General features: G+C 38.3%; 1 protein-coding gene and 1 long non-coding RNA gene across 4 annotated transcripts in view; one reads left to right on the top strand and one right to left on the bottom strand.

Moving 5' to 3' along the window:
• Positions 1-18,059, top strand: part of LOC112590482 (uncharacterized) — a 94,643-nt gene extending 76,584 nt beyond the window's left edge. The window contains exons 3-6 of one of the 3 annotated variants that reach the window (XR_003114248.1): positions 10,105-11,555; positions 14,500-14,685; positions 16,263-16,421; positions 17,269-18,059. Coding sequence is in view for 1 of the 3 variants with exons in the window: in XM_025307153.1 (XP_025162938.1) it covers positions 14,500-14,530 (31 nt within the window). In the remaining 2 variants the exon portion in view is untranslated. Of the gene's footprint in view, positions 1-10,104; positions 11,556-14,499; positions 14,926-16,262; positions 16,422-17,268 lie in introns of those variants that run through there. The other 2 variants (XR_003114247.1, XM_025307153.1) reach the window with 2 other exon arrangements.
• Positions 640-14,301, bottom strand: LOC109504155 (uncharacterized). The gene is made up of 3 exons (XR_002162890.2): positions 13,980-14,301; positions 11,026-11,030; positions 640-649 (listed from the first exon to the last, which is right to left on the bottom strand). It is a non-coding gene; the product is annotated as an uncharacterized LOC109504155 (long non-coding RNA).
• Positions 18,060-22,778: the final 4,719 nt, after the last annotated feature.

Below are 22,778 nucleotides of genomic sequence, written 5' to 3'. Positions count from 1 at the left end.
ATCGTAAGTCAGTGTAATTAGCAAAAACTTAGGGAAAAATGATTAAATATTAGGTACAAATCTGTATTTCTGGACTACATATAGTCCTTCATGTGTACATAATTATTATAAGAATGAATAAATCTAATATATAGTCCAGTATTAATGCTTGCTTTCCACCTTTTTATGCGGTTGCATATCGTTTGACTTGTTACATGCATGTATCATTATAATGAGAGAGTCAACTAGATATAGTTTTACTGCTAGATTAACCAATATTTATAGGCTATGAATGTTTAAATTTCAATTGGTCAACAATTCCAAAGTCTGTCAAAAGTTTGTCCCGTCAAACACGAATAGTGTGTGTGACATACCTAGATATAATATATATAGCGTATACATACGAGCGCCTGACGTATACTACCTTCTGCTTCTCGGTTTCCTGCTCCTGGTGTCGCACTGTGGACGCCTAGCACGCAGTACCTACGTAGCCTCACTCGTGTAGCCATAATATCTTACAGGAAGAAATATACGTTGATTATTTTAAAAAATATTTAATTTAAAAACTCTTGGCGAGGCTGCACTAAAAACTAAGGATAAATTTGTGATGCGCGCGAGCTATTAATATATATTATTTATTATAGTTATACGAGTGCCAGTCCATTTTAGTCTTAATATAACAGCTAGGAGTTAGGACGTTGCGAAGAGAAGGAAGGGTAAAAAGCACAGGGAACAAATAGAGGCAAAATAGATATACACAGAATATAGTGTTTTCAGAACCATTATGATTATATTTTATAGAGTTACATTATTATTTATAATTATTACTTTTTATAATTATTACGATTATTATTTACAAAATTACATCCCAATAAAACGAAGAAGAATGTAGAATTTGCGAGTATAGGAGAAAGTCGATCCCTCTTTGAATTTTTCGCAGAGCTATTTTGGACCTCTCTTGGATTCGTTTCTTAGGACCACATCGAGTACCACATCGAGCCGGTTACTATTTTATGTAATATATATTTTTATGTAATTTCATTCTTTGCCAACCTGAGAAATCACAAAAGGAAACATTAACATTAAACATTAAACATTAATGAAAGGGATTTAAAATACTTGTCGATGTTGTTTTGACATTATCGTACGACGTTTCGTTAAAGCAAGGATTCTCAATCTTTTTTATATTTCGCTTCCTTAGAAAGTTATTAATGAACGCATACTCTATAGAAAAAAAATTATTCGTGTTTTATGGTAAAAATTAATTGTTAGGGTTTTAAGGTAAGGAGTTAATTTATAATAATTTATTATTACATAGTATTGTTTTATAGAAATTAACTATCATTTTAATATTATAAAATTATTATCCATAATATCAAGCTTCGTACAGTAATACGTAATGAATATATACGTGGATCATATATAGGGTGCCCCATTTTAAATTCCCCAGGCAAATATCGCGAAAAATATGGAAGAAAATTTGGAAAAATATGGAAAAATATTTCAGACAAAAGTTACGTGGTTTTAAGGGAGACATCAAATAACTATATCAGTTTGTTTAAAAAGAAAAGGCAATTTTTTAGATATTCAGGGCACTGCCCAAAGAAGAAAAATATATGCAAAGAAAAACTATTACGTAATGATCCGACTTACCGACATCCTGAGATGGATATCTTTGCGAGGGAATAATCTGCTTAGGCCGGTGGTCCCAACGAGCCTTCTATTGACGTGGCTGACATGGTCCGGCACGATCCTATCAACTCTGCTGATTTTAGTTGTCACGCGCGCGCCCGTACTGCGCGTTCCCGCAGTAGCACACGCGTAAATAAAAATACATAACATGTTCCACATCGCCAGAGATCACTGCGGAAATAAAATCACTTGTATTAATTTATAAAATTATGAGATTTTACTGACACTTTCATTGTGAACATCGATTATCGGCATTCACGCGACCACTTGTATATATGAACGCCGACTATAATCGGCACTCGTACTATTGGTATAACTTTAAAATCTTAAAATAATATAACTTTGCACACTTTTCACAACGCACTTTTCTCAGCGATGTTACCGACGTCACCGACGCCTGCGGCGGTTCCTCGGCAAAGCGGGCTGGGCGAGTCGTAATTGAACGATTAAAAGCATAACAATTAATGTAAGGAAAAGGGAAGTTAAGATGGATAAGGAGAGATAATGAAATGTAAAAAAATATATAAAAAATATTACCTCAGGTGGTATAGTTGTTAAATCAAGCATGATATGGATATATAGACAAATATATATATTATATAGATAAATAAAATCAAATAATTTAACGAAATGCAGGAAAGGGATGTGTAATTATATATAAAGTTGGACCTAGGTTGAGAGTCGAGGATGGGTGCTTCGGCCAGAGGGAAAATACCGAATGGCGAGCGCCCTACTTTAAGTTTGATATTGTGGTGATGGTGTTGGCGACAACCGTTACGCGGCGCGGCTGTTCCCTCACTTTTTGGAGTTTGCGGCGCCGAAGCAACTGAGCAAATTTCGCACACCCACAACACGCCCCTCTGTCAAGCGATTGGTCTACACATATTTCTTTTTTATTTTTTGCATATTTTGAGCCACCTGATTGGAGAAATCTGCTCCTAGTAATCAGGTATTTGTTTCTTAGTGTGGTCATTCGTCTGTATCACGGCCACTAACACTTTGCCCAGCTGACACAGTCATCGTCATGGCAATTATTTTGTTACATTTCCGCACTGGCCGATTCGGCTCTTCTTCTCTATCTAAACTTCACTATCAGTCCTGATTTATTTGAAATATCTGCTTATGGGATTTTCGGCCACTCCCGCCGAACGGTTGTTTCGACTCATGCAACTCATTAGACTGATTTTACTCACCCGTTTTTTCGCGTAAGTTTCTGACGAGCGCACAGGCAGCTGTAAGAACAACAAATGATTAGAAATGCGAGATCGTTCTGTCAGACGTTTGATGCGTATATTTGATCAGAGGAGAAACAAAGTCTGTCAATCGTCTGGCGAACTTTCCTATTTTTGATTGCAAAAACAGATGTTTCAGACAGATTATTAATTATGAGGGATTATAATCCAGCGAAAATGGTCAAGACATGGTTATCCCGCGATTAAATCCTGTTTACGGATGAAGCAAAATTTAATAATACAAGAAAACCAAACTGTCACAACTGTCATTATTGGATTGTTTAATCACAATCCACAATGCAGCTTAAGCGTCGAATACACGTTTCACGTTACACGTTTCACACGTGCAAAATCGGCGTTCAACGTCTCTCGGCTTCAGTTCATATGGAACCCAATTTCCTTGTTTTTGAATCATTCCCAACGATTTTAAACGATGTGAAATTGCTTGTTGAGTCACTTTTAATGTAAGTGCAAGTTCTTTTTGCGTTTGGCACGAATCTTCCTCCAATAATGCTTCCGTGTCTTCGTACACTTTCAGCCTTCCACTACGTTCTTTGTCTTCCACGTCAAACTCACCGTTTTTAAACCTTTGAAACCACTCACGACAACTTCTCTCACTTAAAGCAGCCTCACCATATGCTTCTACAAGCAATCGATGCGCCTCAGCTGCAGATTTCTTCAAATTAAAGAAATAAATCAAAAGTTCCCGCAAATGACGCTTATTCGGCACAAAACTTGACATTTTCGCACGAAAAAAATTATGTGATGCTGATACGGAGTCATTAATACTTCAAGGTTATGTTGTTACCAGATGTCCAAACTTACGATATTACGTTTTACATCTGACAATTTCAACATAACCTTCTGATGGGGCCATCTTTTGTCAAACGGCGAAAACTTATTTGTACTCCTAATAATTTAACTAAAATTATAATTTTATTGGGCCACAACTATATTTCCTTGTTCATTTATGTTCGGAAATGTGTAAGCAATGACATTACGTCACGTTGCCATAACCTGCATTATTATAGTCGTCGAGTCGGGACTGCGTGGCGGATAACCTGGCTCCCGTTAGTTTCTAGCAGGCGAGCACGCGGTGCTCCCGCCGATGTCCCGCGCGTAACCACTAGTGCCGTTGCGGCCGCTACGTGACGCGCTCACCGACTCCGCTGCTCGCAGCTAAGATTCGGCCGCCCGGGTGATATAACCGAGCGCGATAGCGCGCCGCGTGCCTTCGTATGGCCCAACGGCGATTGTGGCAATCCTTGGTGTGTGGTCTTGTGCGACTCTGTAGCACCTTTTTTTTACCAACCTGTTGTAGGCTTTTCCCAGTGCAGTTTTGGCGAGTAGAGTATAGATTCGAACCACCGCTATATACACTCTGCTGAGTTGACGGCGGTGCCAATATACCCTGCTGGGTTGAGGCTTTATGGTGAGAATCGACTTTAGATTTAACTTCTCTGCGTTGCTGCCACACTTTAGGAGCGGGCTTTAGTCGCCTCCGTTTGGAACGGGTAAACTCTCTTTTTCCAAGTGTCCGTCGAGGACCTTGACTATCAGGAGCCGGCGTGATCGTTTCCTTGGGAGTTTGCGAACTCTCTCTTTTCAAGTATCTGTCCAGGATCTTGGCGATGTGATAAGCGACGTGATCGCTTCTTTAAGAACTCTGGGGCCCTATTCTTGAATATATACGCAACTTTACGTATACGCACGTTGCGAATAGTAAAAATGCGCATACGTTTCTGTCAAGTATTATTAATTTAAATTTATGTAACACTTTATCGATTTTTATGGTTTTACTTTTATTTAGAATAAAATATTTTATCATATTTCAACATATAATGTATACAAAAATATAATATAGGAATATAATACATACATCATACATTGACTGTTCGCTTAATATGTTCTTATCTTTACACGATAAAAAAAAAACTAGTCATAAACACAGACATCTATATTATACTAACTGCTAACTCCCGTGTTTCTAGAGATAACTTTAGACCCCGAAAATTATGTATTATATAGTGTGAGTAAACGTCTGCACATGCGTAATGTAAATGGTAAAGTTGTAATATGGACGGTATTCATCATATTTATATATATAAGAAGTTACATATGTGTACATATATTATTTTTTCATTTCAATCAATTGGATATCAATATTTTACCACCTACAGAACGCATGCACATGAGTTTAGTATATAGCTTTCGGAACTATATATTTTATCCTAGTTAGCAGTCTAATAATAACACAGATGTCTATGATCACAAAGCGTAATCAATGCACGTGCGTGCGTGATCACTCAAACACGCACAGCAGTTCCGTGTCTGCCGGCATGTTTGTATACACGTCAACTTGCGCTTTATCTCCGAGCAACTGCTTTTTTAAGGCTAGATGACACTGTCTCTAAGACGGTGTCTAGTCTTACTAAGACATAGTGCTAGCGCTTTCAAAATTAACATTAAAATAAAATACTTTCATCGAGAACCTCGCCTTCGTCCTCCAGAACATTCCGTCCGCTTTATTCGACCTTGTCCTAATTGGACAAGGTCGAATAAAGGGTTCGTCATCACGAAGACGACCGAGGTGACGCAGGTGCGCCCTTAACCACTTACGCTGGCAAAAAATTCACTGACGCGTGTACCACCAGAACGGTCCAGTGTAACTCGCTGAGAGGCGTCACACAGTGTTCGATGTCTTACAGAAATCGGAAAAAGATTTATATTTTCTAAACTAATTTATTTTCGACCTAGGACTTTTAATAGCTTTTTGAAGGGAATATAGAGCGTCGATTGATTATAAAATTATACAAATATAAATATTTAATTTATTTATTAATAATCATGCAAAGTGTGGTATCTCTCGAAACAGTCTGGAACATGTAATGGTACAAGGCATTTCTTACATTCCCATATAGTTTCACTTCGTTTTTTGTGTTTGGTACACACTCTACACCTTCGCTGTGGATTCTTTTTGGCATTTGTGTCTGGCAAACAATCCCACCCGACGTGTTACGCACGTCGTTTTTGTTTCTGTGACAATCGTATGACGACGTACATACCACGTCGTTGACGATTCTGTGACAAAAGCATTACGACGTGCGTCTTTCCAGCGCAAGTGGTTAAAGGAAACTGAGCTGCTCGGAAACCTCGCATACACTTATGTACGCCGCCTTGTACAGACATAAGATTAATGAATCGGCGTATAATGCTCATAAATATAGTAAACAAACACAAAATAGGGAGTTTTTGCAATACTATTTTTCAGATACGGTAAACGTTGCCCTAACTGCTATTAGTTGCGTACATGCCAACGTTATTTCTGAGCGAATAACTCATGATTTACGTTTACTGTATCTGAGAAACAGTATTGCAAAAACTCCCTTATAAGTACGTAATAGTTGAACGCTATAAGCAAAAACGCTATAAAAAAAAATCAAACCGAACGCAAGTGCGTATAACGCGGCGAATGACGCGACGCAAAAGCTGACGCAAACAATAAAGTAAAAAGAAAAGATAAAATCGTCGAGAAAAATAAAAGAATGAAAGTAATATGCAAAAAAGGAAATGTAACGAATAAAGCCCGACTACACGATACCTCGCCAACTATTCCGACCGTTCGGTAATAAATGAGAAGAGCCGAATTTTTTTATTTCGACATTGAACAGGTCACGAGAAGCGGTACAATTTTCACGATCGGTCTCGTGAGTTCGGATGCCATCGTGAGCACCATTCTCACTCGAGTTTGTCAAATGGATCGGGTTCGCGTAATCCACTCTCGACTGTAGAAAAGGCCGGCAAGATGACACTAGGGCCTTCGGCAAGGTGCTCATGAGTGACTGAGGCGATGCCGCCGCCATCGTATATAAGAGGCAACGATGGATATGTTGTTTTACTAGCAGTCATCCTCTTGGCAACCAAAAATTTTGGAGGACAAGTTCCAATGTGAGCTGCACGTGATATGCGCGAAGATTATACACGTTGACGACCAGCTTCGTGAGATGTGACCCTGGTGGCAGGATTGGATGTCATTCGTTGTAACGAAGCATGGCATGTTTGAATAACCTGCCTACTCGCAAAAATCTATCCTCATCGAGAAAGGGGGCCAGCTTCAGGAGTGTGTTCCGTCCCGGCAGTGGCTGCTTGGTCCTTGTGAACTTCAGCTCCTACGCGTACGCTACCGCCTGTGCGTGGGCGATTCAGATGACCTCCGCTTGCCACAATTCGGTCGGCGCGAGGGAGACTGAGTCCTCCGAAGCAAGACAGCGATGACGCGGGCTTCAACGTCGCATCCAAGCCATGACCCGCAGCAGTCGGCTCAAGCTCGAATGTCCAGTTAGCAACTAGCTTTCCTCCTCCGTCCTTTCCATCTGTAGCGTGCTCTTGCGCGTCTCTGGCACCTCCTAGCATACATCGACGGAATCGTGAGGAGGCCAATTGCCAGAAATCACAGGAAAATAGGACCCTGTCACCATAGCTCATGGCCGAGCAATGTGCTAGGGGACATCCCCCTTAAAGCGCAGTCAGCCGAATTTTCTCGTCTGGGCACATGATGCCAGCGGGCATTAGGGAGAAGCCTTTAGATCTCTGCCACTCGATTTGCCATGAAAGTGATCCATCTGCCTGGATGATCCTGAAGCCAGCAGAGGATGACCGTTGAGTCTGTCCAGAGGTGAATGGCTGAGCTTGGCATCTCCAAGGTCTCCAAAGTATGTGTAATCAGCATCATTAGCAAGGAGGCGGCACATAGCTCCAGTTGCGGCAGCGAAAGCCGCCTCAACGGGGCCTTTTTAGTTTTAGCGCACAAAAGCGTGATGGGCACATTGTTCTCCACTATCACCCTTAGATAGAGCACTGCAGTATATACGAGCACTGAGGCGTCAGCGAAGCCATGAAGCTCCGCTGCGCGGATTGACAGCTCGGCGCCGATCGTTCGCGGGATGTGGAGTTCACATAGAAGAGGAAGCTCCACGCAAAGCGCCTCCCAAGCGGCAACGTCTCCAGCCGGCAGTGGTTCATCCTAACCGATTTGCTTCAGCCATGTTGTTTAGATGATGCACTTAGCCCTCACAGTGATGGAGGATATCCATCCGAGCGGATCGAAGAGTCAAGAAGTCTACGATAAGATGATGCGCTTCGTGGTAACACCCTTCTCGAATGGTCGAATCACGAAGGAAAAGATGTCGCTCGGCCTCCACTCCAAGCCCAAAGTAGAGTGACTCTCTGTAACTCGCCAGGCTCGAACACCATGCATCGCCCACTGGTCCGCCAGAACATCCGCAATCAGCTGCTTATGGTTAACTGCCCATTTTAATATCTGAAACCTGCCCGCTGCATATCTCCTTCAGCTGGCAGCGCACCTCCAAGGCCTCGCGCAGTGTAAAAGCTCCAGTGAGAATGTCAGCGACGTAGACGTCGTCCCACATGGCCGCTCCTAGAGGAAACCTGGGTTCTTCGTCGTCAGCCAATCTCCACAGCGACTAGATGGTCAATAACGGCGCGCAAGGTAGGCCATAGGTGACGATGTTCAGATGATACGCCTAAACCTTTCCCGCTACAGGATCCTCTGAAGATCGGGGTCCTCCTTGTGTACCAAAATCTGACGGTATATTTTCTCCACGTCAGTTACGAAGATGTAGCGATGATGTCGCCAGCGCATTAAGAGATCCGCCAGGCGCGGGAGAAGGCTTGGTCCGATCAAGAGACAATCGTTGAACGAACGCCCCTCATATGTCTTCTAAGAACCGTTGAAGACGACTCGCAGCTTGATGGACGTGCCGGACTGCTTGAGCATGCCATGATACAGCAGGATGCAGTCCAAGTGCACTCCTGACTTCGACTGGGAAGCGTTAGCCGACATGTGACCCAGAGCCTCATATTTTGACAAGAAATCGTCATAGAGTTGACGGAATATCGGATCCTTTCGGAAACGTTCCTTTATCGTCTAGAGCATCTGCATCGCTGATCAATATGTGAACGATAAGTTCGGCAAGGTAGGCTTGACCGGAAGGCTGTATATCTTCCGTACTCTCGCCGAGAATGTGTGGCAGCAATACCTCTGCCGTTGACATTTTACGATGGTCTTAAATATAAGATTCCTGTACCGCCCTAAACATGGTTTCCAAAAGACGATCTACATTTGTATGCGCAAAACTTGCGTGAATGCAAAATATGTTAACAATTCTCAATATAACCTTATCATTCTTTTCATACGACGAATCATTTTAAAGATAACACAGCCCCATAAAAAAAAGTGGTCGGTGCCTAAAACCGAACAAGTATGTTCTTACGTATTTTGATCCGCTAAATCCGAATCCGAGGTCAGAATTGGACAATTGCGTCCAATTATGTCTATGGTAATACGTAACTCCTGTTTTAGCAACACTTTATAACTTTTCAGTGCCATTCATATCGATATAAATATTTAATGATACGGTAAAGTAATTTGTGCCTATTTAACATTTTAGGATATTGCATTTAGCATTAATTTCCATTATTGTCATTAGATTTTACCGTGAATTTCGTCTATTAAAAAATCATAACCTTTAATGAAACATATGGGGCAAAACGAGTGGGGCAAAACGGAGTTGTACTCCGTTTTGCCCTAAGTACACTGATAGAAAAGGTTTTGCTAATTTTACAAAATACTGGTATTCGCAACAAATGATTTATTACTTTCTATTTGCTGCTGCTTTTACAAATATACTTCTGAGGTTAGGAGTGACATTTCAGCAAATAAGTTGTTTATAATATGTTCACTGTACATTTTTTTCGATTCGGCATGAACTTTTACGACATATCGACGGATCTGTATCACAGTAAGGCCTCTTGCACAATGCCAGACAACAGGCAATAAAAATAAAAATAGACCAATCACAATCGACTATTACAAGAATAATACTATTGTGATTGGTCTATTTTTATTCTTATTGCCTGTTGCCTGGTATTGTGCAAGGGGCTTAAGCGTTTAAATGTGGCAGAATATGAAGTTGCAGTATGAGCATATAGGTTAGGAATATATAGGTTAGTTAAAATGACAGATAATTTGTAAGGATAACTGTTCCATCTGTTTCCCAGACAATCATCATTCAGCAAACATGCGTTTATTCTGGTAGCCAATGGATTTTTCTCTCTGTGTAAATTTATTCGTTATTGTTTTCTATACAACTGAATTTTCTTCCATTCTGTTGAATTTTAGAATGGTACGAACCTATAAAAGGAAGATGGAGAGGCAAGAATGACCCGAGATATCCATGGACGAAGCAGTGAAAGCTGTAATAAATGGGTCTATGGGATGTAAAAAGGCAGCTTTGCAGTTCAATGTGCCACAAACTATATTACAACACAAATACAAGTCAAATTAAGAAAAGAAAAAGGGCACCGGATTTCGTCGTTCAGAAGAAAGTGGGACGTTTTTATGTGTTTTCAGTAACGATCAGGAAGGAACAAGTTCAACTTCCTGATCGTTACTGTTACAATATCTAACTAAAATGGAGGCATAACTTTTTGGGCTAATAATTAGTGACCTTTATGACCTTGCCTTCCAATTAGCAGAACGTAATGAAATTACTCATCCTTTTAAAAATGGGAAAGCAGGATTAGATTGGGCAAGAAATTTCATTTCTCGACATGCGGGGTTAAGTTTAAAAAAGCCTGAAGCTACCTCTGCAGCACGAGCTATGGGATTCAATAGGGTTGCAGTCGAACAGTTTTTCAATATTCTCTCTCAAATTGTTAACACTCATAAACTCACAGCAGAAAGAATTTATAATTGCGATGAGACAGGTTTAACCATAAACCCTAAAGGTCATACAAAGATTATAGCCCTCAAAGTTCGTAGACAAGTAGGAACCATAACTTCAGTAGAAAGAGGACAAATTGTCACCGCTGAAATCTGCATGTCTGCTGCTGGAGCATATATCCCATCCATGCTTATATTTCCTCGAATAAGGAAGAAGTAAGAATTCGAGATTGGTCTTCCTCCAGGAGGTTTTGCCGAAGTTCATTCAACTGGATGGATGATAAAAGAACTCTTTCTTGTGTGGTTCAAAAAATTTATACAATTTGTAAGGGCATCAGAAGAGAGACCAGTCCTCCTTTTATTAGATGGACATTCAACACATACTTGTAATGTAGACTTAATTGACATGGCACGTAAAAATGGAGTTATTTTGGTTTGTTTTCCGCCACATTGCTCTCATAGGCTTCAGCCTCTTGACGTAACCTTCATGAGATCTTTGAGCAAGTACTATGAAGATGAAATTCGAAAATGGTTGAGGTCAAATCCTGGAAAAGTAATAACTTTACATCAGATTGCCTCTTTGTTTGGTTCAGCTTATGTGAATGCTGCAACAATGAGCATGGCTATTAATGGTTTTTAAAAAAGCGGGGTGTGGCCAGTTGATATGAACGTTTTTAACGACTGTGACTTCCTGCCTTCGGCAACGACTAATATTTGCCTTCAGGGCAATGTTACAGAACAATCTGCAGAATTTGGCCGCATTCATCAAGATTCACCATGCTAGTTGTCATTAGGCACACTTCAGACTACTCCAATTCCGTCAACTTCAAGCGACATTCAGGCTGCTTCAATTCCGTCAACTTCATATGTCACTGAGATATCTCCTACCCTGTCAGCTCCATAAAGCAGTACGGCCCTTTCTTTCGAAAAATTTAGTCCAGAAAATATTCTACCCATCCCAAAAGTTGCACAGTACAATAAAAGAGTTTCAAGAAGACGTGGGAAGGCTGCAAATTTAACTTCCTCATCTTACAAGCAAGAGCTTGTACAAAAGAAGAAAAAACCGGCGACCAAGAGAACTTTGTTTAAAAAGAAAAATAAGAAGAAAAGTCTATCCCAAGGAAATAAGAAAAAATCAAAACGACCAAGAGGACTATCTTCATTATCATCTTGATCTCATAAACAATATTTGATTCAGATTATTGCTTTTATTTTTACTTATTCCTAACATTTCAAAGGTAATCCATTTTACTCCACCCCTGGGGCAAAACGGTACATTAGCACTTATTTTTAAATCATACATTTCTTCACATAAAAAATATTTGTTTGACGTTGTACTTTAGTACAGGTTTGTTGTAAAAGAATGAACTAATAGATATATGCTTTGAAAATAATATTTTGTACATTTTTGCCTTTTTTAGATATCCATAAAAATTAAATACTCCGTTCTGCCCCATGTTCCCCTATATATAAACTATAAAATATTGACAGAAATAGGCAGTCAGTAATGGGTAGAAATGTCATATTCCATAAAGTGTAAAGATGAAGTCAATTCAAAGTCTATGACTCAAGAAATGATATCAAATATATTCACATGTTACCCAAATTTATACTTGTTCAGATTTAATTCCAGTAAATAGCAAAGTTACTCATATAACTGTGTTTATATTTGTAGTATGCAGCATATAGCATATATTCTTTTCATCACATAATTTCTATCACATAGCTAGAGAAATTATGATAAACTTCACTTAACGTTACATTCAATGTTACATTTAAAAATATTCTTATTTTTCATATTGAAGTAAAATTTGAAAGGAATAAATTGCTTGTATTTTTTACAATCATACGATTTTTTCTTATATATCTTTCTTTTATTAAAAAAATAAGAATTAGTAAAAAATCCTTTAATAAAAAAACCAAATCATCACCTTCCTTTAATAAAAAAGAAATTAGGATATTTTAGAATTTAATGTCAGGTAATATTAATTGCAAGTCTCTCTAACTCCATTTGTGTATATCTCTCTAATCCCAACGACCTTGAGACTGCTCTGGCTGTGTTCCAATCAGAGAGACTAAGAGCGGCCACCGGGCCGATTACGCCGGGATGTTTTTTCCGATGCGCCACCTGAGAAAATATGTGCATACTACGCCCATCCTGACAATAACGGCAAAGCATGCTCGCTTCTTGTTCACTCTATTTTCTTAAGGAAGATAGTAAAGCGTGATTTACACGATGCTGCTTTTACTCGCTTTGAGCAAGCTTCTTAAGTCGCCAGCGAGTTCGCTGGTGAAAACTTCTCCTAGACGCTTGATTCTTATTCGCTAGCGTCTAAAATGTGGAAGACGCAACGTCTATTAGTCGCTATGGCGAAGTTGAACATATCCAACTTTTACCGTTCACGTCAAGCAAATAACCGCGCGACTTTAGCAGCAGCGTTAAAAGAAGCTCCGTGTAAAAAAAGTAGCGAATAAATCAGCGGGCAGCTAGTAAATATTCGGCATGCTGCGCGTCTGCGAGACATGCGTACGGCCGGCAGACGTATTTTAACACTTTAATTATTTAGAAGAGGCATGCTGCCTCCGAGTTTGCTAAAACTCACATATTTTATGTATTTTCACGTGTAGAAGCCGAATTTGAATTAAAAATCATTGCTCGGTTCTACAAAGCGAGGAAAATATTGTTTAAGATAGAATATGATAGGTTAAGAAACTTGTCATTGCAAGGTAAAGTCTGTTCGATACATTTATTGTATTAGTGTAGTGCAGTATAACAACTGAATGAAAATACTTAAATTAAGAATATTTATATAAATAATTTTGTCACATGTCACCTTGCGTAGGGGCCTTTGCTAATCTTTTCAGAATTTGTCATTTTAATGTAGACTCATTTTAAGGTAGACTCATTGATTTAATAAGTCGAATATTTAAAGATATATTCTTTTATAATTATTGTACATAAGATAGGAATTATTTTGTGTACAATTCAAAATGAGTCCTATCTTATGTATAATAATTGTAAAAGAATATATCTTTAAATCTTTGGTCATCACTAAAGTGATGAGTCTACCTTATATTAAAATGACAGATTTTGAAAAAATTAGTAAAGGCTCCTATGCAAAAGAGAATGTATCAAGAATCAAAAGCGGAAGAATCATAGCATATGTTATTTTATTGCGTAACAAGAGGAACAAAATCAGTCCTACATAATAAGATAGCATATATTTACATTCTTCTGATTAATGATACACTCTCCCTTGTGTGGGGACCTTTGCTAACCTTTTTAGAATCTGCCATTTTAGTAAACTTATATAGTAAACTTATCGATTTACTAAGGCGAAGATTTAAAGATATATTCTTTTATAATTATTGTACACAAGATAGGAGTTATTTCATGTATAATACAAAATAAGTCCTATCTTATGTACAATAATTATAAAAGTTTAGTTGTATACTGCGCTACACTAATACAGTAAGTACAACGAACAGACTTTGCTTTGCAATGGCAGGTTTCCTAACCTATCATACCTCTATCTTTAACAATTTCTTTCTTGCTTTATAGAGCTGAGTAACTATTTTTACTTTTGGATCCGGCTTCTACGAGTTAAAATACATATGATACATGAGTTTTAGCAAAATCGGAGGAGGTATGCCTCTTCTAAATAATTACCAAATGTTTAAACCAATATTTAAGTAATCTCTTCATTTATGTATTTACATTAACATAAAATTTTTAAAATTTCTTTTAAGCAACTTAATGAGAACAGATATTTATTTAAAGAAAACACATACTCTCTCTCTCTCTCTCTCTCTCTCTCTAATTACACTGATTTTCAAAATATTACATTCCAGGTGTGGTAAGAATCCGCTATGGCGAAGTTGAACACATCCAATTTTACCGCTCGCGTCAAGCGGATAGCCGGGCGATTTTAACAGCAGCGTTATAAGGAGCTCCATGTAAAGACGGTAGCGAATAAATCAGCGGGCAGCTAGCGAATATTCAGCATGCTGTGCGAGACATGCGTACGGCTGGCAGACGTATTTTAACACTTTAATTATACAACTTTTCATTATCATAATAACAGAAAAGTGTTCGGAACATTTTATATATTTTTTTGACTCGATTGGAAGAGAAATTGTTGTTTAATAGACATATCTTTCCATTTTAACGTATGCTGTAATAATTTTTGTCATGCAATTTCTCACTCTTGACATAATCAAATAAAGATAGTCACAGGGAGAATCCATACAGCCATAATATATTGGGTGAGTGCAAAAGTTCGTGCGGAGTTTCAATAGATGGAGTTATAAGCGTCGTAAAGTGTTGTCATTAATACTTCCATCTACATATTATATAACGTTGGAAAGGTGACGTCTTCAGCTGTTATTAAAAAAAAAATCATTTGTTTTCATACAAACTGCTTCGAGAAATATCACTTTAAAAATGAGTATCGATAAGGTGCATTTACGGCATGTTATGCTTTACGAGTTTCGGAAGGGAATAAACGTTGCCGCAGCCGTAAAAAACATTCAGGATGTTTATTAGGATGAAGCACCAGCTAAACGAACTGTGGAAAAATGGTTTGCTAAATTTCGGCGCGGAGAATTTAACCTTGAAGACGAGCCACGCTCTGGTCGACCTTCTGACATTGATGACGATGTTTTGCGTACTTTAGTGCTCAATAATCCGCGAATTTCAACAGAAGAAGTTGCTACAGCACTAAACGTTGACCGATCAACCGCTTTTCGGCGTTTAAAAAAGATGGGATTCGATTTGAAGCTCGATATATGGGTGCCCCATTTGCTGACCGAGAAGAACAAAATCAAGCGAATTTCTGCAGCCGTTTCTTTACTCGGGCGGCTCAATAACGAGTCGTTTTTGGATCGACTAGTGACGGGCGATGAGAAATGGGTCCTCTACAACAATGTTCAGCGCAAACGGACATGGAAACAATCAGGTGAGCATGGTGACGCAATGCCAAAGGCCAGTTTGCACCCGATGAAGGTGATGCTCTCTGTTTGGTGGGATTGCAAGGGCATAATCTATTTCGAGCTTCTCCCCGCTGGCGAAACGATTGATTCGGACAAGTACTGTCGCCAATTAACCAATCTGAATCGAGAAATAAAAGAGAAACGTCCGATTTTATCAAATCGCAAGGGAGTCGTCTTTCATCACGACAACGCCAGACCACACGTTTCGAAAAAGACGCTGCGCAAACTGAAGAGCCTGAAATGGGATGTCTTAACGCATCCACCGTATTCTCCTGATATCGCACCATCTGACTATCACTTGTTCCGGTCATTGCAAAATTATTTAAATGGAAAAAACTTTGACTCTTTGGAGGCCTTAAAAAACGGCGTCCCTTCGTTCTTCGAATCTAAACCGCGCAGTTTTTATGATCGAGGCATCCGTATGCTGCCAGAATGTTGGGAAAAGATTATAGAAAACGATGGAGAATATATCATTGATTGAATAAAGATTTTTGTTTGCCTAATCACTGTGTGACTTTTACTCACAAACTCCGCACGAACTTTTGCACTCACCCAATATATAAATTAATAAATGTCATTAGACGAAATATTGAATTAATATTAACTCTCTACTTACATTTCAGACTAAACAACTGGTTCGAGTTGTATGCGAGAATTTAAAACATCGTGTATGAGACTAATCAGACAAATCTTAAGTAATGAATTAGACATGAAATACAGCTGGTATGGAGCGAAAAAGAAAAATGTCTTCAGCAACTTACAATTGTGTAAAGTAATTACAAGTAAGTAAAATATACAATCAGAATATACATACACAATTGTAAATCTTAGTTTTTTATTAATAGCATAGTTGATAATTATTTAGAAGGGGCACGCTGCCTCCGATTTTGCCAAAGCTCACATATTTTATGTATTTTCACGTGTAGAAGCCGAATTTGAATTAAAAATCATTGCTCGGTTCTACAAAGCGAGAAAATATTGTTTAAGATAGAATATGATAGGTTAAGAAACTTGTCGTTGCAAGGTAAAGTCTGTTCGTTACACTTATTGTATTGGTGTAGTGCAGTATAACAACTAAATGAAAATACTTAAATTAAGAATATTTATATAAGTAATTTTGTCACATGTCACCTTGCGTACGGGCCTTTGCTAATCTTTTCAGAATTTGTCATTTTAATGTATGGTAGTGTAGGCTCATCGATTTAGTAAGGCGAAGATTTAAAGATATATTCTTTTATAATTATTGTACACAAGATAGGAGTTATTTTGTGTACAATTCAAAATGAGTCCTATCTTATGTACAATAATTATAAAAGTTTAGTTATATACTGCGCTACACTAATGCAGTAAGTACAACGAAAAGACTTTACCTTGCAATGACAGGTTTCCTAACCCACCATACCTCTATCTTTAACCATTTTTTTCTTGCTTTATAGAGCTGAATAACTATTTTTACTTTTGAGTTCGGCTTCTACGTGTTAAAATATACGTGAGTATGATACGTGAGTTTTAGCAAAATTGGAGGCGGTGTGCTTTTTCTAAATAATTACCAAATGTTCAAACAAATATTTAAGTAATCTTTTTATTTATATATTTACATTAATATAAAATTTTTCAACTTTCTTTTAGGCAACTTAAATGACAACAGATATTTATTTAAACGAAACACACTTTCTCTCTTTTCTAATTTCACTGATTTTTAAATATTACATTCCAAGTGTGATTAGAATCCGCTATGGCGAAGTTGAACATATCTAACTTTTACCGCTCGCGTCAAGCGGATAGCCGGGGGACTTTAGCAGCAGCGTTATAAGAAGCTCCGTGTAAAGACGGTAGCGAATATATCAGCGGGCAGCTAGCGAATATTCAGCACGCTGCACGTGCGCGAGACATGCGTACGGCTGACGGACGTTCGTGAGACTCATGCTCGACGGAGCGACGACGTCGCGCTCCGTTATATCCCCGGCCAGCCGAATCTTGACTACGAGCATCGGAATCGCGAAGCACATCGCGTAGTAACTGCGTTCGGCACTACTAGCTGCGCGCGGGACGTCGGCGAGAGTACTGTACTTTCGCCTCCGACGGATTCGACGGAAACGTATATTAGGAATGGCAGTAATCGCTTCTGATCAATTATTACAAAATGTAATGTGGGACAGCAGTAGCAGTGAATGTGACTAGATTTTGAATAAGTTTTGAATAGAAATAGATGTTGTATCTTATGAAACACGATTACGAATGCAAGGTAACAGGAAAACTCCAAAACGGGTTAAAAGTTATCGGATATTATTGTATGTATCGAATATTATTTCAAGGACGTTTAATGGAATATTTCACGAATATTTTCAGATGACTCCGAGCATATTTGAAAATCTAGCGACGTGTTACGTCCTGTAGATTTAATTAGTAAAAATTCTTTCCTCTCGCAGATTTATATTCTCCTAATATAACTATAATAGGAATATATACATATATAAATATAAATTAGGAAACAGACCCATCTGGCGAACAGCCGTCGCGCCAAATGAAAAGCGATTCGGGAAAATTCCATAACAGGAAACAATGCCCTGTTGTAAAAACCTATACCTGGGTAGTGTTCGCCAAGTGTGTCCGTCGTCCCAGCTATAAAAACTTGAAACTCCGCGCTAATAAACCTTCAGTGAAACAAAGCAACTCAGAGCATCCCTGCTCTAAAACTTGAAACTCACATCTTCCCAATCCAAAACCATATGTGCCCAATCAGTCAACCAACAAAGCCTACTTCACTGATAGTCGTAAAATCTGATCCCAGCCTTTGATTTACGGCATTTTGATTTTTCCAGCCGTCCACTTGTATACATTTCTCTATCTCAAGAACCCACCACCTCTACGCTTGTCGCGCCTAACTCATTCAGCCAATCATATATCCACCTAAAACTATGAGACACTCACGCTCCACCCTTTAGCCCTTCCATATTCATATCTCCAAAAACTAACTGTCTCCTCCCACGTTGTCTTTTAACTTTGCTAATGGCTGAGACTTTTTCCCACTAAGACCAATCCACCCCTTCCTCAAAGGCCATCTCTCTACCCACCCTGATAGCTTCTGCCTCCGATTATTACTATAAAAACCGCGGTAATCCGCCTCCGCGGCGACTTCTACTTCAACTTCTACCGTTACTTTTATTCTGAGAGACAGAAAGAACAGATTCACATAGATTCTAGTTTCAAAAATCAGACTTGTAAAAACACGTCCTTAGACTCAAATTCGTCTTCGGTTTTGTTTCGGTACTACATATTCTTTTACGTCCTCTGTCTTATTTTTTTATTTTTGGGACCCAAAAAAAATAAAAAGTTTGAATCACTGCTATTGTGCCATAATTGGACAATTGGAAGGGAGTGGACGAGCACAACGTGACCTATCGAGCAGGAGCTACCAAACATCAATTTTATTTTTGCTCACCTTCAGGATAACAGGAGTCAGCAGTAAGTTCTGTTTTTTTTTGCTTCTACCTTTTCTACCACCATCTTATTAATCCCCCATATTATTGAAATCCGTTTTAGTGGGTCATTATAACAACATAGGGATAACCCTCCACCACGTTTTCCGAACGTTCGAGGAAGCTTTTGATATTAGCGATCCAGATAGACTTACGTCCCAGATCCACTACCTCCGAGCCATAGTTAATATAGCGTTAGGAATTGATTATCACCCGGATCCTACACTCCTATCCCCTTACCTCCTTCCTCGTTTTTCCCCTGATACTCCGCCTTCTTCTCCTACACACGCGTCCCCGCCTACAACCCCTTCGATATCTTATTCACCAGTTTCCTTCTCCGAACTATCCACTCCCTTAAATTCACCCGACCACTCACGCTCCCCCTCACCCGACTAATTCTTTACTCATATTCCTACCTTTTTTTTATTATTTCCTCCTTCTTTCACTTCTCATACATACACACATACACATACACAGTCATTCCTCAACTGTATTGAACCGCGCCGTAATTCATTTTGTTATTTTAATAAATCTGTTTATATTTCATTCTTTCTCCAATTGATTTCAAAATTACATATACCCTTCCAACAGTCAACTCATGGTCCTATCCCCGGTAAAGGGATTCGCATCCCTGACCGAAAAACGGACCACTCGTCGTACGTCGGTGCCCGAGTAAAGGGACCCGTCGGGTCCCTGACCCGTTCACTGACACGCGTGTACGAACGAGGTTCGCCTTACTCGCGAACGAAAGGGTTGCGTTCCTCCTCTAGGACGTAACAGACGCGTTTGGACCGGAATTTATTTGTTACAAATAACCCAGGCCGTTCCATGATACCAATAAAGAAGCAATTGTCAGTTTTATGGCTGTGGGCTATTCCAGGTTCATACAGGTAAATATTGCATTATCAATTATTATTTATTTTTATAGCGTTGTACAAATTTATGATGCAACTATCATTTATTTCCTTGTCTAGATCTATAGATGACTGTTTTGATATGGGCAAGTCATCGTTTGGTAAATGTTTCATGCATGTCAGAGTTTTTATAATATTGCTGATAATGTAATTGTTTGGTCAGTAGATGGCAAGTTTGTGAGTGTAAAAAAGAAATTCAGAAAAAATAGTGGTTTGCCTAATGTCATCGATGCAATTGATAGTATATTGAATATTGTAATATATTGAAATAAATTATTTAGAAATAAAAGTTCCTCAAGTAAGTAGAATAATAAAGCATATGAGGTCTGTCCCAAAAGTCCGACCTTTGCCTATATCATGAGAAAAAGTTATTCCTGAATGATATGAACAACGTTGTCTTCAAAATAGTTTCCTTCCGAAACAATGACCTTCTGCCAACGGTGCACCCATTTGCGAAAGCAGTCCTGGAAGTCATTTTTCTGATACCAACAGCTTTCATAGCCAACAGCTTCCTCATCGCATTTCGCTTTATTTCCCTTCAACGGATGTTTCAACTTAAGAAATAACCAAAAGTCACACAGGACTATATCTGGACTATACAGAGGTTGACGAAGTTGGACAATGCCGTGTTTAATCAAAAACTCCTGAATCAGGTGAGATGAATGAGCAGGTGCATTTCATGCAATCATTGGCTACGTTCAACAGAATAAAATGATCAGTGAGCGCTTAGTGATTATTGTCTATGACTGGAGCATTTTTTTAGATTCTTCATAGAGCCAGAAGTATTTGCCAATCAGGAGCTAGAATCACTAAACTCTCACTGATCATTTTGTTCTTTTGAACGCAGCCATTGTGAAATGCGACGCTCGGAGTTTTCGACACTCACACAACTGCGTACCGTTGCCGACTGAACAGCTGTTGGGTCGTGCCACTTGGTAGGAGTACTCCTAAAGATTCACCTTAAATACTGAATACCTGTTTTCCAGAATAGGATGCTCAAAGACAAAGATATACATAGAGTTCGGATACTTTTGGGACAGACCTCATATATTGTATTGTCGAAGACAGATCATTTAGATTCAGATTTTATTATTTGGAGAAATATTTTGTACTTGTAGGAAAATTGTCAATTTTACATCAATAGAAAAAAGCGGTTTAGCATTACTCTCCAAGCTGTTTGTGATTTTCAGCTATGCTTCACAGACTGTTTTGCTGATTCTGTTGGTGCTGGTTCTGTTGGTGATCTGTGAGTTTTCAGAAATTCAAATTTATGGCATGCAGTTCAAGAAAATATAGGGGCCTTCTTCCTTAACGAGGAATTCATTATTCGAGACAAAGTATATCCTATCTTGATATGACAGGGATTATTGGAATTGTGATGTCAGAGGCGAGAACTGCCATGCTGAGAATTCTTGTGTATCATTTCAAAATAAAAAGATATTTCTCCAAAACAAAACCAAAACACACTCGAAATGGCTTCAGCACACTTGTAAAAAATTCCGTATTCTACCCTTCTGCTTCAACAGTTAATACCGAGCCGTAAAATGGGCCGTGAAAAGAGACCTATTCACGCGAGAAAATGTATGATTGAACAGCCGATGAAACAAATAAAAATTATGCTCCCACACATCATATTTCATAAGAAACCGAGAGCTTAGAATTTCTTACAAGTTTTTTGAATATGTATGTATGTGTATTATTGTTTATTTTTCATTACTGAACTTTTAAACAGCGATTCTTGATCTTGCCAAAGTTTGATCAAGACCTTAACAGTATTTTCGTCCTTCCATTTCACAGGTATCTCTTGTGATTTTGATTTTATAGGCACCACTACAGAGTATATAGGTTTTTCTGATACCATGGATAGGTTTTTCTAATATCATGGAGTTCTCATATTTTTATATAAATAAAGGTTTTTCAGATACATCTAATAAAATAGCAGATGTTCCTTAAAAAAATCATGAAACATGTACACATAAAAAGCACTGACTCATACTAGTTATAAAAAGTATGATCTTTTCAACGAAACTGCAGCTTATAACATAATAGAAATTAAACAATGAATTAATTTACCATTTTTATCAGAAGGAGCTGAAGGATGTTCACTTACAAGAATATTGAAAAACTTGTTCATACAATCAGGGACCACAGACAATTTATCTGTCATAAATACATGTGTTACAACTTAAATACGATACAAAATGACAAATATATCAAGAAAAATCGAACTTAACCAAATGTTAAGAAAATTTATGAACTTCTTTATTATTCCTTACCTATAACATCTATATCTATATATACATACTATATGTGGAAATTTCCCATCGCCTAATAAAATAAACAGTCGCGAATCGTATGATCTAGGATAATGGACAAACTTATTTATTGCCAAATCCAGTATTCAAAAGAGAATACTGATTTGATATTTGAAACTTGGAGCATTAATTTGATATAATGCAGCAGTGATATAGTAGCCTTACAAGAATTGAGGTAGATAGGTAAATACAACACAAAAATATTTACAAATTATTTCTCTTTCTTGCTTTCTTTTTTTCTTAATCAACTTTTTGTTTACTTTTATAATTCTATTACGTTTATTGTTCAGCAAAATGCCAGCATTTATCTTTGAAGAATTTACTAATGCCTATTCCTTTTACAAACATATAATTGTAATACCCTTGCTATTCAGCAATTTTATGCCATTTCGATGCAGAATTTCATCAGTTAGAATATGTCAGATATGATG

This window comes from Harpegnathos saltator, unplaced genomic scaffold (genome assembly GCF_003227715.2).
Source record: "Harpegnathos saltator strain DR-91 unplaced genomic scaffold, Hsal_v8.6 scaffold833, whole genome shotgun sequence".
Taxonomy (NCBI): domain Eukaryota; kingdom Metazoa; phylum Arthropoda; class Insecta; order Hymenoptera; family Formicidae; genus Harpegnathos; species Harpegnathos saltator.
This window is presented reverse-complemented; position numbering and strand designations above follow the sequence as displayed.